This window comes from Arvicola amphibius, chromosome 7, assembly GCF_903992535.2.
Source record: "Arvicola amphibius chromosome 7, mArvAmp1.2, whole genome shotgun sequence".
NCBI classification, from domain to species: Eukaryota; Metazoa; Chordata; class Mammalia; order Rodentia; family Cricetidae; genus Arvicola; species Arvicola amphibius.
The window spans coordinates 23,971,914-23,986,167 of record NC_052053.1 but is presented as its reverse complement, the minus strand read 5'-3'; the positions used below and the strand labels follow the sequence as shown (position 1 = coordinate 23,986,167).

The following is a 14,254-nucleotide window of genomic DNA, read 5'->3' as shown; positions in this document are numbered from 1 at the left end:
CTGTTGTCTTCATCGGGCAACAGACACACAAGCGTCTTAGGCCATGTTGTCTTCTGCTGCTGGCCTTTCCTAGTTCATCTTTAGGCAACAGAGTACCCAGTTTGCAATGATGCAAGGGGAAAGGTACGGACACTGACAGAGGTACACCATGTTGGTAAACATAGGGACACAAAGAAAACCCATGAGCAGGACCCTGGTGATACTCCCTCAGGATAACAATACCCAAGGCCTCATCACTAAGTCTTAGAAGATGAACTGAATAGTGAGACTTTTTACAGATGAACCAAATTGTGAAATTTGCTACAGTTTGTGCTGGGTACGGCGGTACAAGGCTGAACACTAGGGCTTTGGAGGGACGGACGGTTCAGGAGCTTAAAGCCAGCCTGGACTCCATGAGATTCTGTCTCAAAAACTTAAGAACAAAAATAAAAGCTAAAAGGAGAAGAAAAGGAGAACCTAACATAGGCTGATTTTTGGAAAGGAAGTATAACAATATTCTTAACACCCTTTGACTCAGAATGTCTGCTTCCAGAAGCCATCTAAGCAGAATAATCACAGAATTGTTAACACGGTGACAAGCCGATTCATTTCTAAAGTTTCTAAACATTGAAATGTAGAGTAATTACTACTCAAAAATGGGAAATTGGTTGAAGTTGTATAATCGCATATTATACTAGTATGCGTCTAAGGAGAAACTGCTCGTAAAAGGATATCTAGCAGGTGACTTAAGTGCAGGAGAAAGTCTATTAACATTGAACAAAACAGCACGAGGGGGATTAAATAGGGAAGCAGTGGCTATGTGCATAACTTTCCTTTTCATGAACAATACACACAAATCTTACTCTAAGATCACTCTGGGGTTTAGATTAATGCCATTGGTCTTCTTCACCTTATTTCTACTTTAAAATGTTGGAGGAGGCCACTTGTTGATTTCCCCACTGCCCGGCTCGCTTAGACCAGAAATAATCACACAGAAACTGTTAATTAAGTCACTGCTTGGCCCATTAGCTCTGGCTTCTTATTGGCTAACTCTTATATTAATTTAACCCATTTTTTTCATCTGTATATTACCACGTGGCTGTGACTTACTGGGTAAAATTCCTAGCATCTCCCGTGGCTCCATGGCTTCTCTCTAACTCCGCCCTTCTTTCTCCCAGCATTCAGCCTAGGTTTCCCCGCCTAGTTCAGTTCTGTCCTTGCCATAGTCTCAAAGCAGTTCTTTATTCATCAACCAATAAAAGCAATACATGGGCATAAGGACCTCCCACACCATTAAAATTTTCTGTAATGTAATTATTTCTGAATTCAGAGACAAATACACAAACTGAAATTTTCTCCGAGTGCTAAAGCACTGTCTTGAATGGAACCAACAAAAAGGATAAATGGAAATAATTAAGTTGAAAAACATGATACTAGAGCATTGGCCATGTTCGTGAGGCCCCACTGTTAAACAGCACTCAGATTCAGATCTCAGAATATTAATTATGAGCCAACAGTATAAAATTTAATATACCTATCAACAATAAATTATAAATTACTTGTTATCTTGCTATAGTAGTCTACATATTGACTTTGGATCTGAGACAGCTAAATGAACCATCACACAATTATGTCTCATCCATATGATTAATTCATCCAAATATGAGGAAATTAAAGCCACAATCTCTTTGGAATCTAAAACAAGCAATTAAACTTCGAGTTCTTAATGACACACAGCCTAAGCAGACTCCACAGTGCTTTGCCTGCATGACAAACGAAGGGCGGGGCTCTGTTGTACTCAGATTGCTTTATAGTGCGTTGCAATAAATGAGGCCATTCTTTAAAACCATGCTATCCAAGATGCTAGCCACCAGGCACGTGTGAGGCTGGACACGTGTTAACATGCTAACATGCTTTGTAGTAGAAGCATGTTTCAAAAACTTTATGAAGAGTATGTGTAATGCTCATTAATAATCTAAAATATTTGTATGTTGTAATTATAATATTTTGGAAATATTAGTTACAATATTTGAAAGTTTCACCTTTTTCTTTTTAATACAACTGGTTAAAAATTTTTAATTACATATGTGGCTCACGTATTCCCATTAAACAGCACTGATCTAGGACGCAAGCTGGTTGACAAGCTTCCTGGCATGTGTGACTAGCTTCCTTATTTAGAAGGCAGAAAGGACCTCATCCACTGAATTATGAAGGGCTCAAGACTAGGGAAATGGCCATCCTTCCTCTGAACTGCAGTTACTTAAAGTGTAAAACAGCTCTCTTGTTTGTTCCTTTGATTCTTCCAGGGCTCGAGATGGGGTCTGGCTGTGTAGTCCAGGCAAGTGTCTCACTCCCAGTACTGCTTCTGCCTCCTGAGCGCCGGGCTTACAAATGGGCACCTCACCTGACAAAACACAGCTATTAAAATGAGAAACTCAGGATTAATGTCATGGTTGTCATATCATGCAATAGGTACTCGTTAAATATCAACTATCTAGTGAACCTTAAACTTAAAATTTTAAGCCCGTAATTTGTCTTATAAAAGTAAAAACCAATAATGTCAAAATGTTTATAATTTCACTACCCGGGGTGATCGTGGTTATTTATTTGAATGACTGGGTTTCTGGTCTTTTTCCTGTGGTTGTATAGATGTAAATGTCATACTTTAAGAAATACCCAGAGAATTTATGTTATATAACCTACTTTGTGACCTGCTTTTTCTTACATAACACATATTACCGCTATTTGTGTCATTAAAAATCCCTATGGATTAGAACCAGCGTGGCACTGTGCTGTACGGACTCGGCAGGCCAGATGTTACTGCCGCCTAATGGTTAGCTGTTTAGGGTCTTGGTTTGCTTTCTGTTGCCGTGGAAAACACTGTGCCAAAAGCAACTTGGGGAAGAAAACGCTTATTTCATCTTTATAGTCTATCATAAAGGGAAGACAAAGAACCTGGAGGCAGGAGCAGACGTGGAGGCCATGAAGGAGTGCTGCTGACCAGCTGCTCTCTCTAGCTTGCTCAGCCTGCTTTCTTAGATCACTCAGAATCACCTGCTGAGGGGAGCACTACCCACAGTGAGGCAGCGCCCCCCCACCCACACATCCATCATTAATCAAGAAAATGTCTCAAAGATAAGCCCACAGGCCAATGCGATGGTAGAAATTCCTCAATTAAGGTTCCTTTCCCCAGATAATGTTAGTTTGTGTCAAGTTGAAAAAACACTAACCAACTAGGGTAGTCTTAATGATTCTGCTACCAGTAGGAAGAGAAAAATTAATATTGAACATACTTGAAGTCAAATATTTATTTCACTTCAATGATTTTGTCTTTCAATATTTATGAAGAGACAATTATTCTCCTTATATTGAGTGTGTGTGCGCATTTGTGTGCGTGCGTGTGTGAGCATGCGTGCGTGTGTGAGCATGCGTGCGTGTGAGCGTGCGTGCGTGCGTGCGTGCGTGTGTGTGTGTGTGTGTGTGTGTGTATACACATAGAGGCCGGAGTTGACATTGGATATCTACCACTCTTTGCCTTATACTGTGAGACAGGTCTTTTACCGAACATGGGACCCACCAGTTGTTGTAGGCCAGGGGGCTCTGGGGTCCTCCAGTCTCTATCTCCTCAGTGCTAGGATTTCAGATGTGACGTCACATTTGCCTTCTTCTGCGGTTCTGGGATCTAAACTCAGGGCCTCATGCTTGTGTGGCAGTCACTTTACTGCCTGAACCATGTTCCTAGTCCCATATAAAGATTTCTGGTGCCATCGTGGCTTTGAAAAATATTTTCTGGCTTTGAAAAATATCATACGCCAATCATCTGTAAATAGCTATTTCCCTTGTCCTATTTTTAACCCTGGGTAAAATTTATGCTATGCCTGACCATTCTTTACAAGGTAAATATTTGAGTTTGTTTTCCATTTCTTTAAGTAGAGAGGCTCATGTGTTTCTGACTCATTTGTGTTTAGAATGATCACTGTGACATCTCAGGACCTGGCATCTCAACCACATGAGCTGCCATTCCTGCCCCCACACTATGTTACTATGGTACATGAATTCCCTATGCTGAGCTGCTTCACAGCATAGGACAACCTCTCTCTATATCTCTGTCTTTTCTTTCACTCTCTCCTCTGTCTCCCCTCTCTCTCCTCTGTGTGTCTCTCTTCCTCTCTCCTACCTTCTGCCTCCCCTAAGGTTTATCCCTTACTAGATCATCCCCATGAGCAGCACACACATGGCTCATTGCTATCGCTCCTATTTTAAATGAAATTAATACATAAACAAGTGGAGAGCACAGCAAAGGGAGACCCTGTTCTCCTTGGCAGAAAAAAAAAATCTCAAGTTGTTCATATTCATTCTTTTCTATCCTTCCCCTCCCACTCACTCAAATTCACTCCAACCAGCCAGTTACTTCCCCTTCTTCAATGAAAATGGTACCAACAATTCTTTTAGAGCCAAATGACAGCCATCAGTCATTGACACATGCAGCATTTATTCAGTGGGTCATCACCTCCTCTGCATATAGTACAGGCTGCTTTCTCTTCATCTGCCTTCCCTCTCTGTCTCCATCCATCCATCTATCTATCTATCCATCTATCTGTCCATCTACCTATCCATCCATTCATCCATCCTTCCACCCATCCATCTGTCTTTTGTTACTTCTCCCTCTCCTGTTTTCTCTGACACAGTCCTGCTCTCATGTATGGGAAGAAGGGGGGCTTCTTTCTGTTGCTTTGGTGATCATACCCAACCTCAGATTGCTGACTCACAGTGTATAAAACTCCAGCCCAGACCTTCTTCCTGGCCTCTGAACTCAAAAGCCCAAAATATTAATATGGACACCCCAAACTCAGTATGTTCAAGCCCTGCCCCTCCCAGACAAAACCACTCGCTTACAGTCTGCCCACCCCCATCCTCTTAGCTGCCCAATCCAAAGAAACCATGTGCAGCAGGGAACTCGGGCTGCTCCTGCTGCACTTCCTGGGCTTGTTAAGTACAGCAATTGCCAAAGTGATCCTGCTGCAGCAAGAACCAAGTCTTCTCACTTCTCTCTTCTCCACAGCATCTAAGACAGTGGTTCTCAGCTTGCGGGTCGCAATCCCTTTGTAGGTTGAACGACCCTCTCATGGGGTCACACATTATATATCCTGCATATCAGATATTTATATTTTCATAACAGTAGCAAAATTGCAGTTATGAAGTAACAACAAAATATAGTTTTATGGCTGGGGGTCACCACAACATAAGGAACTCTATTAAAGGGTTTCAGCATTAGGAAGATTGAGAAATCACTGCTCTAGGAGCTTCAAGGTCATTCACAATAAAAGATGAGGTTGCAAAACATTTCTAAATATCCTCCTCCTTGAGTGAGGATAGAGCTCAGTGATATATTACTGGCTGAGCATGCATGAGGCCTTGGGTTCAACTCCCAGCAACACACATAAACAAATGCACACATATACACATACATATAAACAAACACACACACATACACCGTTAACCCAAATAATACTTTTCCATTCACTCTTAACCTCTTGAACTTCATCCAATGATTCTGCTGATCTGTCCTGGACACTGAACCCTTGTAGGACATACTCATTGAACATGGGCTGCCATATTCTTATTCCAATGTCTGCATGACCAGCTCTTTCAACTCACTTCATGATTTCATACCGTCCAACCAAGACACAGCACCAGGTTTTTCTTATCCCAGAACTGCAGTCTACCTTCTAAAATCCCAGCACATTCTGACTCTAACCTATGACTCTGTAGCACACACAGCTTCTAATACTGTGGACATGACTGCCTCATCAACCTTGTCCACACGTCCGTGCTGCTGATTTGATCACAAGTGGGTGGTCTGAATGGGAATGGCCCCCATAGGCTCGTATATTTGAATCTGAATGCTTGGTCATTGGGGAGCCTTGCCACTTGACAGAGATTAGGAGGTGTGGCTTTGTTGGAGTGGGTGTGGCCTTGCGGGAGGAAGTGTATCACTGAAAGGGGAACTTTGGGCTCTCTTCCTGCTGCATGCAGATTCAGATAAACTAACAAACTAATTAGTTTGTCCACATTAGCTACCACCCCAGCAACCATGTCTGCCTGTGTGCTGCCGTGCTGGCGATAATAGACTAAACCTCTGAAACAGTAACCGGCCCCAGTTAAATGTTTCCCTTCTTAAGAGTTGTTGTAGTCATGATATCTCTTCACAGCAATGGAACACTAAGACAAGTATTGAGAGTTTTATCTGATTTATGCTTATAGACACTAAGCATTTGCAGGAAAGGGGGATGATTTTTTTCTTCATCTCTTTGCTGTCTTCTACTTTGCTGTTCAATTAATTTGCAAAATATCTTTATATTAATATTTTAATCTTTCATTTCACATGTTGCCAATATTTTTTTTCTATTTGTTGCCTTTTTTAACCTTTCTTTTGTCTTAAATTGACTTGTTTTAGCCAAGTGTGTACCTGTACTCTCACCTGCAGTCTCCCTCCCCAGAGCCAACAAATGCTCTCGAGTTTTGTGCATTGCTTCAGAGACATGCAAAGGCAAAACTGAGTGATTGTGTTGAAGCCCCTCCCTGCCTCACACAAATGGACTACATACTGCTTTCCTCTTTTCTATAATCACAGTAACACCTGGATGTCGCCCCATTTTGTAAATGTGTGTTTTTCTACAAAACTAGCCTTTCTACAGAATTAGCCCGTCCTTTTTCTGTTTTTCATTGCTGCAACAAAAAAACTATTAAAAGTGTGTGCATATATAAGTATATTTGTGTGATGTGTTCTTGAGATGTAGAAATATTGTGATGAAGGAGATTCATTTTGTGACTGAATAATTTACAACAAGCATCTATATAGAGATGAATTACCAAATAAAAAATAAGGAAAATATGAAAGCAAAGAATTAAGGAGGGTTGGGGAGAATTGTGACCCTAATATAAAGCATATAATTTGGGTAATAATTGTATCAAATTAGGAAAGGTTTTAGTTGCAAGCAACAAGAAGCCCAGATCACACTGGCTGAAGGTGTGATATGGACAAATGGTCCTTACGAAGTATGCGCATGCTCACCCAGGCATGGGAGCAGAGGCTTTTTACCCCAGGACTCAGGAGACAGAGGCAGGCAGATCTCTGAGTTCCAGGACAGCCAGAGCTACATAATGAAACTGACTCAAAAAAACAAAAGCTAAAATGAACCATAAATAATAAAGTATGCGCACACTCCCACAGATGTGCACATACACAGACCATGAGAATTCTCCCAAGACCCAACAACTAGTAGCAAAAAGGAAAACGATCATGTTAAAGTAACATGAGATCCTGATAAATCAGAAGTTCAGTTAGTATTATGTCATCTGCAGGCTTACTAGCACGTATTCATGTGCCTTTGCGTGCAGAGCGGCAGGTGGCTGCTGCAAACCACCTCTAGATTCCAGTTCCCTATAATCCTCCAAGAAACCTCTCCGAAAACTCATCTGACTTTACTATTCTTTTCTGCAATTAACGGCTGCATGGCAGTCCTATTTGGTTAGGACAAGGATGCTCATTTCTTCCCCGATACTGCCAGTCTAAGAGGCAAGGCCATCTTCTAGACTAATCTAGAAGCTCCTTCATGAGCCCTTTCCAAGGAGCTCAACAGAGAGCACTGTTGATTAAGGATTTTTTTAAATAAATATTTATCAAATAAAACACAACATCATTTATTTTAAATGCATTGAGTTAGCCAATAAGAAGCTAGAGCTAAGGGGCCAAGCAGTGATTTAATTAATACAGTTTCTGTGTGATTATTTCAGGTCTAAGCTAGCCTAAGCATCGAGGAACTAACTAACTAACCTTGCAACACCCAGGGGTTTTTTATTCAACAAACTACGTCAAAATTATATTGGTTATATTGCAATCACATATAACTAGAAGACGGTAAATCGGAAGCATAGTGACCCTGAACACAAATTCAGATTCAGTATTCAGGAGTCAAGGAGTCATGTTTGATCACCTGCGTATGTCTTCTAATTGCAGATCAAAGTCTTCAAGTTTCTTTTGATATTTCTCTGTCAAGTTCCAGAACTCATTAAGGACTGACGATTTCAGATCCGGGTATGGGCACTCCAAAGTTTCTAGCTCCGTAGGGTGTTCGCTGAGCAGGTTAGCCTTTTCTGAAGAGTCATCTACTAACTGCAAGGGATTATTATTGTATTTAACAAAAATAAAAGCTGGGTTGAAAGGGTCAATCACGCATCGCGCCGCACTTACCTTCACACTCCAGGCTGAAAGGTCTTTTTCTAGTTTCTGTTGCTCCTGGTCAAGCTTTTCAAAGGCAGCCTTGGACTGTTTCCTGACAAAGTCGACCTAGAGGATGTGGCGTGTGGACAGGAAGTGTGTGAATTACTGCAATGCACTCAAGGTTAGTTCCATAGAAAGACACAGTCTCAGAAGCCAGGAGGGGATGAAAAATTAGGGAGGGAAAACCCTTTTGCAGATCTGTGAAGAAAAGCAGCCAGGCAGCCCAAGGCTCTTCAAACAAGCAAGCCTTGGTGAGGATTCCACACCCATCACCAAAACTGGGCTCACCACCTAGAACTGACGGTCACCCTGTTCTACATTTGAGTTCATTGATGGTAAGGCTTCAACCACACCTTCACTCTCCAGCATCCTTGCTACTGGTCTACAGTACTAGGCATAGCTGCCAGTCTAGGTTGGTGGTAAAGCTCTTGATTACCTGTAAAAGCAGTACAACATTATACTTGGAGCTGACAAATAGAACACAGGGTGGCTGGTTAGGGACCACGGAGAAATAAGGGGCAGAAGGTGCCACAGCTTGACAGAGGAAACAGCACACCTACGGGCTCAGATTAGGAGTAGGCTTGCTATATGAAGGGCACAGAACAAAGGCAGCCTCTGTGCTACCGAGCTCATGTGGAATGCGACAGTGTGGGGCAGGAGATGTGATTGAAGAAGGAAAGAGATTCAGTGGAGGGGGTTGTATGTGGGTGTGAGGACTGGGAAGAGCCCATGGGAAATTTTAGTAGTCAGACGATTTAATCTCTCTGTACTGGGGCAGAGTCTCAAAGTGCCCTAGGATGAAGGCAGGAGGAGGAGTTAAAACGTGGGTGCCTGGCCATATACCCAAGCACATGTTTAAGATGTTAAGGAGCCCGCTACTTGAACACACAAGGCAGGTGTCTGCTTCAACTGTTCTATTTGGGACAAAAAAAAATGAAATATTACATTGTGTTTTTAAAAGGCAACATACTGACCTCTTCCAGAACCGTTGATGAATTAGACCCGGTATGGCGGGGTGCATGCTGGGAAGTGTGGCACTGTTTCTTCAGGTCTCTTCTCTGCTGATGAATGGGATGGATCACAGCTTTGAGATATGTGCACCATTGTTCTGCCAGCTCTTTCTCTGTGGGAAGTGAAATGGAATCAGGGAGACAGATTACTGTCTTAAGTAAAGAACAGATTGTTAGCTTGTTGACTTTTCATATTTGTTTAGAAAATTAAACAAGTGTTACTAAAAGAACATGGAGTGACCAACTCCCATAGTTCCAAACAAAATCCCCTTTATAAATAGGCTCAAAAGAAAAACTCACCAAAATTCCTAAGCTCACAAAAGCATTCATTTCCAATGCTCTCTTCATTGAGACAAGATTTTATTTCAGACTCCAATTTACATCTGAAATAGACATAATCTCCATCAATTTCTTTACAGTCATAATCACACATGTAGGCAGGGTAGGAAAAGTCCACCGAATTTGGTTCTGGTCATCATCTCATATGTTAAAGCCATGTTCCTAACATGGGCAGAAACAACAGGATGAGCACGGGCAGTGGCCCCCGCAGGTCTTGGCAGCATGTCACACTAAGCGTCTGAGGATACTGGGAAGCCACCCCACCTGGTCAGGATTCAGTACAGAGAGAATCCCAAGGGAGCGGTTACAGATGAGGGGTGAGAAGTAACAACAGGGGCTGGAGAGAGGGAGAGCGGACAGCCTGACCTGCGAGGAGGCTACTTAAAGGTCAGAGCTGATGGGAGTCTGAGACAGGTAAATAGGAACAAAAGAATATTTTGTTTTTATCCAGTAATGATCAATAAATCTTGATAGTCTTTTACTACATGTTTAAAGATAGTTATTGCTAGAGTAAAATCAAATGCACCTCTTGGTGGGCATTCAACACATTTATGTAACACAGTCCACAGGAAGGAGGTCTGGAGTAAGCCTGATAATTTCAAATAAAAATTTACAACTTTAAATATTACACAAATTTGATATTTGGAAGTTTTATCTAGTCCTCTAAGCAGATTTTTAAGGTCCTAACTTATGCCTCTGTGTGCGTACATGTGCACAGTAGAGGTCAAAGGTCAGAGGTTGACGTTTGGTGTCTTCAGTCACTCTCCACTCTACAGCTTTTCATCTTTAAAGATGTATTTATTATTTTATGTTTGTGTGTTCTGCTTACACATGTACATACACCTTGTTCACATGTATGATGTGTACCACATACATGTCTGGTGCCACTGAAAATAAGAAGAGGGCTTCAGATCTCCCAGGACTGGAGTTAGACAGTTGCCAGACTCTCTGTGGGTGCTGGGATTCTCACCTGGGTTCTCAACAAGGGCAACAGTGCTCCGAACAGGCGAGCCAACTCTCCAACCTCCACCTTACTTTTTGAGAGGGTTTCTCATTCAACCCGGAGCTGGACAGATCAGTTGGACTTGCTGGCCAGCCAGCTCTTACGGATCCCCTATCCCCACCTCATTAGAACACATGTGGGCCGTCATGCCAGGTTTTTTATCATGTGGGTAATAGAGATGGAACTTGGGTCCTTGCGCCTCCCTCCCAAGCTCTTTACCAGCCGATCTGTCTTCCAGGCAGCTTCCCTTGGTTTTCCTAGCAAGGCTGGAGAACTCTCCTTTGACGCAAATGGGACCTTCTGGGGAAAAGAGAAGCCTGGCAGCTGTAAGATGACGGAACACAGGAAACAAACCCCAATGTTTCAGTCCCCTCTTCCCACGTGCTAGTTTGTTTACCTTTTACAGACACATTAGCCCTCTAAACCCAGTCAGAAGGTTGAGCAGCGGAGCAATGAGACCTACTTGGTATGGCTGTTTTCCAGACGGAGGTTAAGCACAGCTACGATTAACTTTTTGCCTGGTACATACACAATCATCAAGGAAAGGTTAAATACCATTGTCCCCCTTATCTTCTGCAGGTCTAAGGTCCTCAAATGAGGTCTTTGGGTAAAACATAAGACTCTTTTCCTTATTAAAGTACAGATTGTGTGTGTGTATGTGTGTATTTTAAAATTTTTTGAGACAGGGTCTCACTTTACAGCCCAGAGTAGCCTGGAACTTGCCCAGGCTGGCCTTGAAGTTGTAGCAATCCTCCTGCCTCGGTATCCTGAGTGCTGGGATTACAGGTGCCATCCCTCATGTCGGGCAGATATTCTGAGGTAAACAAGTACAGCATTTAAGCTCCTACATCACCCATACCTCTAGTCGTGCCCCTACCATTAGAGACTTTTCCTATTGCTTCTAGTTTTTCATTCCACTGAATGCGATTGAGAATTACCTTGCATTCTAGAAGAACATGGAAAATTACATCAGCATTCTTATTTGTGTTCAGGGTTTAGTCCTTCTAAGTTTGCAGACAGTGGGGTCATCCTCACTCCTTGCCTCCAACGTCTGTCCTTCTAGCTCAGCCAAAAGAAGGCGTTTCCATGATGCAATGCACATGATTCATCTATCTGGCTCAGGATCAACTCGGTCCACACATTAGGGAGGATCCAGAATGGCCGAGATTTACAAAATGGAAGAAAAGGAAAACCCTTCCCAGTCCCTCCATTGTGTGTGCTTACATAGGTGACAACCATGATTAAAGTTAACACATGGCTCTCTTTATTGTATTTCAATTTATGCACGTTTTCAAAATAGTTTTGTAGTGGCCTTGAATATTTTCTCTATTAGAGGTGATGTTTGAAGGGTTTTGGTGTATCTGATTTGGTTTTTATAGCTGAAGTATATTGTGCAGTTCATAGCATTTTATTTTCCTGGTTTAAGATGAATCATAATCTAAACCCCTTGTATAGGGATCACTACACAGAGTACAAAGTTCACATTGTCATGAAAGTACACAAGTCCAAAGCAAAGGAAATGGAATTTGGAAACCTGATGTAGACTAAGATCACAGCAAAATCTTCCTAAGAATGGGTATATGCAATGATGTTTTTTAAAGCATGGTATAGATACTACAATGTCAAAACAAATGGGTAAGCCTGAAATGGAAGATAGACATCTGCTTTTTCTTTTGGTCATTGCTTTTGGAAAAAATTTTTGCAGAGCTTATAATTAAGGTCAAATATCAAAGTACTATTTTGTCTTAATTCATCTTTGACTGCTACAAATAGTAACAGGGCTCAAATCAAAGCTGAGTGAGTCACAGAGCAGCCTCCATTTGTATTGCGAACTCCTCAGCTCCTTTTTATTGAGAGCATTTATTAATCCTCTTCTGTGTGCCCACCATGAAAAGACGGCTGTGACGTTTGCCACTGAGGTGCCTCTGCTTTATAGGGACGAGTGTGCAAACAAAAGTGAGCATATGTGATCTGTGTTTGCACACAGCCAAGCCTGAGATGGGGAGTGCAGAAGAGGGAGAGAGTGGCCAGTACAGGTGGCTGTCCTTTACCCCATAAGTGAGCATTGGCCTATCAACACATTCCCCGCCTTCCAGAATAAGCTAAGAAAATGTGACTCTAATTCCAATGACTCAAAATTTTGATTGTGTGGTTTAACTAACATGGACCGTTACAGATGTAAATCAGTCCTGGGGATGCCCAGGAGCTCCCACACATCCCCACTGACCTGGGGGGACGCCCAGGCTCACCTGGCTCCCTGCAGCCGCTCCTGTTCCTGCCACCACACCTGCTTGTGTTGTTTGATCAACATTTGCTCTTTAGCCACCTTTGAAGTCTCCATGGCTTTTCTGATCTACATTTTAGAGGACAAACAAAAGAGTAGCAATGTTCAAACTTGAAAACAAAAAATTTCCCCCAGATCTGGGGGAGAATTGCAGGGGAGGAGCAAAGTGGTGAAGATACTCAAAATATATGCATGAACTTCTCAGAGAATTACGAAAAAGTCTGTATTTTTGAAATGTATTTCCACAAAAGAAAGGCTCCTGTTTTTTCCAACATCACTGGTACATCTTCTAACACGCAATTCCCCCTAAAATAAGGACTGAATTAAATATCAGGGAAACGAGAGCTGTACACCAGTGATGCCTGCCAATAATCCCAGCACTCAGGCCAAAGAGGCAGGAGAATCATGAATTCAAGGCCAGCCTTAATGAAACAGAGTTTGAAGCTGTCTCAAGAAATAAAGAATCAATGCAAAGAAAGACAGCATGGCCTGGAACACTGGCCATTTTGAGAACCCTATTTCAGGTATGCAAAAAAGGTGAAGTTGTTGGCTTTTTCATTTGTTTTATTTACTTTTTTGCCTGTTTTTTTAAAAAATAATCTTTATTTACTGTTACTTTATGTGTATGGATGTTTTGCCTGCATTCATGTCTATGAATCACATGTGTGCACAAAGGCAAGAAGGGGGTGTCAGATCCCCGAGAACTGGAGTTACTCATGATTGTTAGCCACCGTTTGGATCCTGGAAATCAAGCCCAGGTCCTCTGGAATAGCAGCGAGTGGTCTTAACTGCCTAGCCTTCTCCCCAGCAGTGCCCACATGTTTCCTACAAGATATTTAGATAGCAAGCCTGGCGGTGGTGGCGCATGCCTTTAATCCCAGCACTCGGGAGGCAAAGACAGACAGATCTCTGTGAGTTCGAGGCCAGCCTGGCCTACAAGAGCTAGTTCCAGGACAGGCTACAAAGCTACAGAGAAACCCTGTCTGGGAAAAAAAAAGATATTTAGATAGCATTATTCCTATTTTATACACAAGGATGCCAAAGGTCAGAGGTTCAAAGAAATCGAAAAGTTTGAAAATACCAGTCATAGGCCCTTGGTGCTGGGTTGGATTTAATCTGAGCTCTCATCACAAGATGGGAAAGGTTCATTAAATCCATTGTTAGGGGAGACCTGGCTTTAGTCCCAGTGTCAGTACTCAAGAACAGGGCCTGGAAAATGGAGCTGCAATCATTCAACTTCACGGCTTTATAAATAAACTTTTCAGACTTGGGCAAATAGTTATTGAAAGGCACTTAACAAATACTGAAAACTTATGAAAACAAATAATACATTTTCAATAAAATGTAGTATTCCC

The 14,254-nt window shown here is 42.1% G+C and overlaps 1 protein-coding gene across 1 annotated transcript in view; it reads right to left on the bottom strand.

Moving 5' to 3' along the window:
- Window positions 1–12,941, bottom strand: part of Ccdc148 (coiled-coil domain containing 148) — a 162,615-nt gene extending 149,674 nt beyond the window's left edge. Inside the window, exons 1-5 of the mRNA XM_042055372.1 lie at window positions 12,865–12,941; window positions 9,574–9,656; window positions 9,238–9,386; window positions 8,234–8,329; window positions 7,977–8,155 (exon numbers count right to left, since the gene is read on the bottom strand). Of these exons, the coding sequence (XP_041911306.1) occupies window positions 7,977–8,155; window positions 8,234–8,329; window positions 9,238–9,386; window positions 9,574–9,656; window positions 12,865–12,926 (569 nt within the window). The 5' untranslated portion in view covers window positions 12,927–12,941. The remainder of the gene's footprint in view (window positions 1–7,976; window positions 8,156–8,233; window positions 8,330–9,237; window positions 9,387–9,573; window positions 9,657–12,864) is intronic.
- Window positions 12,942–14,254: the final 1,313 nt, after the last annotated feature.